Source organism: Lolium rigidum, chromosome 1 (genome assembly GCF_022539505.1).
Source record: "Lolium rigidum isolate FL_2022 chromosome 1, APGP_CSIRO_Lrig_0.1, whole genome shotgun sequence".
NCBI lineage: Eukaryota > Viridiplantae > Streptophyta > Magnoliopsida > Poales > Poaceae > Lolium > Lolium rigidum.
Genome location: NC_061508.1, coordinates 204,759,368 through 204,763,797, shown reverse-complemented (window position 1 = coordinate 204,763,797; position 4,430 = coordinate 204,759,368). Strand labels below are relative to the sequence as shown.

The following is a 4,430-nucleotide window of genomic DNA, read 5'->3' as shown; positions in this document are numbered from 1 at the left end:
GTTCATGAATTACGACCTGACGACAAAAGCCAAGCAGCTGCTCAACCATCAAAGCTACAGATCAATATATACTCCGCAGAAAGTGCATACATAAGACCCTCTACATAAAATACAGTTTTCCGAACCTGGTAGCATGAATGGTTCCACTGCACAATCTACGGAATCCACTGCAAAAACTTCACAAACAAAAATATCATAAGAATGATCACACTGAACAATCCACTGCAATTTACGGAATCTCTACTATCAATTTATCATTCCAGATTTGAGGAATCTAGAGCAAGGCCTGAAACTAGCAAGTAATACTTCCAAGTACAGATAAAATTAGCCGCCGAATATTTTACAATGTTGTATTACTCAACAACAACTATCTCAAGTTATGAGATAGGACATACTAAACCTAACTTCCAAGCTAGGCTACGGAAAAATGGGACTGTTACAGTGTCGCGGGGCTTCTAAACCCACACATGTCCTGTCAGTACAGTCAGTTTGCCTCTGCCAGGCTATCAAGGAAGCCCTGCAGCTCCTTCAAGCCTTCTGCAGATATACTTCTCTGAACCCGAGGCCTGGGAACTGTAAGGGCAGGAGGCGCCCTAGAGTTGAAGCAGACGACAACTACAGAAAGGTTATCGCCGCTCTTCCGCTTGATGGCCTCGTCAACCAAGTCTTTACAGCAAGCAACAGGGTCGTTGTGCTCTTGGAGCCTCCGGCGCGCAAAGTCTACCGCATTTTGGCTGCGGAATACATCCCAGATACCATCACAACCGATGATTATGAATTCATCGTCCTCGGTAAGATTCCTCATCATCACCTCAGGCTCAGCACTAAGAGGCCCAAGGCCATCACATGCTTTCAGTCCTTCCATGTGCCAGTCCCCGATTGCTCTAGCAACATTGAGAAGCCCATTCAGGTACCCATCGTCAACATAACCACCCGAGGCTTCAATGCGCATCTTCTCTCTGTCGCAAGATGGCTTGTGGTCCCTGGACATCTCAATTGCCTTTCCACGGCAACATAACACTGCTCTACAATCACCAGCATTTGCCACCAGAAGTGACCTGTCAATCATGCAGAATTTTTCAAAAGAAAAGTTATCTTATGCAGTTTTTTCAGAGATAATACTATCAAACTATAAATACATGGAGAAAAAGAGAGTTCAGATAAAGGGAAGGGAAAACCTTGCTGGTATTAAGTACTAACCATGGTAAACAAAGGAGTACAAATAGAAGGATGGTAGTGATTTTTCCAGATAATAAATATACATATTACACACTCAAGGAACAAAGCATATGTTTAAAGACCTGCTAAGGCACTTTCAAGTGCATAGCAGTAAACAGGAAAACTTCAATTTCCAAAGGAGAGACACTGATATCAGTGGGAATTGATGCTTACAAGCTCACAAAGAAAATCCTGTCTACGTGTACATATTACTCACTGAAGGAGCACCCGAGCAAAGCATATGTATAAAACTTCAACAGGCATAAAATCCATGCAATACAGGAAAACTTGTTACCTTTACCAAAGAGAAAAAAAACATGATATATGCAGGAAATGAAACATACTACCCTCCATCAAAAAAAAAATGGCGCACACGCCATCCAAATTTTATCTTTTGACCAAAATTTCGTCCAACACTATGTTTATTATGTTATACAAAAATTGAGATCACTGGATTCACGTTGCAAGCATCCTAACAGTATCCAATTTCGTATCTGACAATCCACATATAGTTACTAATCCTTATTCAAATGTGTGACTTGCATCTGTGGACGGAGGTAGTAAAATGCACACATAGAGGAATTGATTTACACCGTGACAAAACAGGAGCCATAAGGTCAAACAGGAGGAGTAAGTAGCTACTCATATTCAAATATAATAGCTAAAGAGTGATGCTACAGAATGACTTAGCACAAGTTCCTACAATACCTTCCAATGATGAGTGCAGCAAGCGCAGTCGTGCCAGATGCAAGAGAAGAATTCACAGAGCAAGCATCTGCAAAAGCAGCATCAGTCTGTAAGAATGCTGAGGACACAGCTTTCTCTATCTCCCCCGGAAAACCATCACCCTCAACGATGAACCTTGGCAAATTGCTGCACACAAAGTCCGCAGCGTGCTTTCCACCATGCCCATCAAAAACCTAAAACATTAAAATCGTGTGAACAGGACATACACAGGAAATGCTGGTCAGATGTACATAGGTACTTTCCTAGTAGGGAGTTGATACAATTATTACAAATGTCAAGACAGAAACTTGCAGCATACTGCCCTCTTTGTCTATGTGTGATCAGTTTGTTTTAAAATACGGAGTATTAAACTATTCCTGTTTTAGGTCTTTTAAGCACATTGTGGGTTTAATATATGAATTCAGGGCGCTGCGGAAAATCTGTTACCAAAAAAGGTGACAGAAAATTGGATGCTAATAATTAGAATGGAAGCATACCCCATAAAATGAGCTGGGCCCTTCTTCACAGCTTCCGGGTCCAAAATCTTGCAAGAAGTTGTCACAACAGATGTAGGCATCCTCCATTGTGCTCCTTGACCCAATATCAGCCCAGCCTCCAGACCGTACAACTGGGATAAATTCACCATCCACCCTTTCAAAGATTCTCTCAGTTTCAGACTTTGTATTGTTCAAAGGACCCCTCGCCTGCGAAATCAAAGCCGTGTACGACAATTACTTAGCAATAACAAAAAAAATATAAAGTTAGAGGATTTATATTGCATGCTATTTCATTATAATGTGGTGCAACCATTGAAGCTACCTAAGTGTCTATACCATACCATGCATATACTAATAAGCTTGATACCACATAGGCAAAAATAGGAACCCCTTTAGGCTACATCATTAAAATAATCATAGCTGTTGTGGAAGTACTATTCCTCTCCCCTCCCATGGTCCCATGTGAAATCAATTTCACATGATAATTATTTCACTCCTTTGCTCCAACAGTGTTGTATGCCTTACAGAAATCCCAAACAGTAATGTGTGGCATCGGCAAATAACACATTTAAGATTACTAAAAATATTTCCTTTTGTACTGCAATGAGAAGGGGAAGCCAAACATGAACTGTACAGGTCTATTTTGGTTCTACCTAGATTCAAGAAAAACATGATCAATATGATAGAACTAGGGTCAATGATCCAAACCAAACCTCAGCAGAGCAATAAGATGAAAACAAAACAAAAAAATGCAGGAGGGGATAAGATAAAGTCAAACGACTATTTTTGCAAATTTCCTTAAAAGGCGAGTGTAGCTTAGGGTTTAAGATTGCTACGAACTGTCGTTTGGTGAAGGGCCAACTAGTATTTCAACAAATCAGATGCACGAATCCCTTTTCTCGTACTAGGTTTGAATAAAGTTCTGAGAGCATGAGGCAAGGACAGGGCATGGCAATTAAAAAAAGGACGAAAGGAGTTGGGGATTTTTCATGACACATAAGTACCAGATTACCAGTCTGATCCCCCATAGAATCCCTACCCAGCCTTTTCTCAATATGAAATCTTCAGACAACATTACATACGTGCTTGAAGATAAATAATATATTATGCTCACAATTTACCTGCCTAAAGACTACAAGCCAGGAAAATAGCACGGCAGCATTCAGCACAAATCTAGTTCAGAAGAACATTCTGAAACTCTTGAGTAATACATTCAGTTGACACAATTAATCATTTCATAGAACACAAGACAGTCCGTTCAACTGACCACCTAGGAGATGGCTTTCCAGTCTCCCAATAACCTACATCCACAAAACAGCACGGATCCAATCACCTCACTCCCAGGTTGCTCGTACCCTAGTACAACAAGCGTACCACCAACAAGATTCCGGACGAAAGATTCCTTCCCCTCTCTCCGCACCGCCTACCTTCACACCATACCGGTGAAAACCCTAGCTCCCCAGCGCAACCAGCTCACCCCGCAGCGAAGGATTCGCACACGATTGCACAAGATTAAGCACGGATCGGGCCTGGCGCCACGCAAATCTCGCACTTTCGCCCAGATCACGCGAGAAGCCAAGCTAAGCGCGCCGAGATGCGAGATTTACTTACAAAGGAGGCGTGCCGCGAGAGCACCGGCTTCCTCGCCGGCGACGGGATCGGCGGCTTTCCGCCGCCGCCGCCGCCGCCGAGCCTAAGCTCCTCCATCTCCACCGCCGGCGCCGCAGGAGACTCGCCGGAGAGGGCTAGGGTTAGGGTTTGGGATTGGAGCAGCGCCGCTGCCGCTAGCAGTAGTACGGAGTTACTGTGGAGTGTGAACAGTAGCCGCCTTTTCAGAGGAAATGCGTCAATGAAAGAGCAGGGGAGGGGCAGTACGGTAAATCTAAGCGGTGCTTAAACTAAACCGTGATTAATTTTGTGAAGAAACCATGTGCGCCGGCATGGGGGCGCTCGCGGTTTAGGTGGGCCGGTGATACTGGCGTAGCCGGA

The 4,430-nt window shown here is 43.4% G+C and overlaps 1 protein-coding gene across 2 annotated transcripts; it reads right to left on the bottom strand.

Moving 5' to 3' along the window:
- Positions 1 to 306: 306 nt before the first annotated feature.
- LOC124682999 (probable protein phosphatase 2C 57) lies at positions 307 to 4,148 on the bottom strand. Of its 2 annotated transcripts, XM_047217587.1 has the most exons (5): positions 4,053 to 4,114; positions 2,442 to 2,648; positions 2,080 to 2,138; positions 1,927 to 1,993; positions 307 to 1,058 (listed from the first exon to the last, which is right to left on the bottom strand). In XM_047217587.1, the coding sequence occupies exons 2-5, from the start codon at positions 2,588 to 2,590 to the stop codon at positions 485 to 487; spliced, it is 849 nt and encodes a 282-aa protein (XP_047073543.1). In that variant the 5' UTR covers positions 2,591 to 2,648; positions 4,053 to 4,114; the 3' UTR covers positions 307 to 484. The 2 variants fall into 2 exon arrangements, with proteins under 2 accessions (XP_047073543.1, XP_047073542.1); XM_047217586.1 differs by having other exon boundaries at positions 1,927 to 2,138; positions 4,053 to 4,148.
- Positions 4,149 to 4,430: the final 282 nt, after the last annotated feature.

Excerpts from the sequence above, each read along its gene's own strand:
- LOC124682999 (XM_047217586.1), bottom strand. The coding sequence starts at position 4,148 with ATGGAGGAGCTTAGGCTCGGCGGCGGCGGCGGCGGCGGAAAGCCGCCG. Across the intron at positions 2,649-4,052 it reads TCTCGCGGCACGCCTCCTTT|GCGAGGGGTCCTTTGAACAA; the intron begins GTAAGTAAATCT and ends TTGATTTCGCAG. Across the intron at positions 2,139-2,441 it reads GGCCCAGCTCATTTTATGGG|GTTTTTGATGGGCATGGTGG; the intron begins GTATGCTTCCAT and ends TTAATGTTTTAG.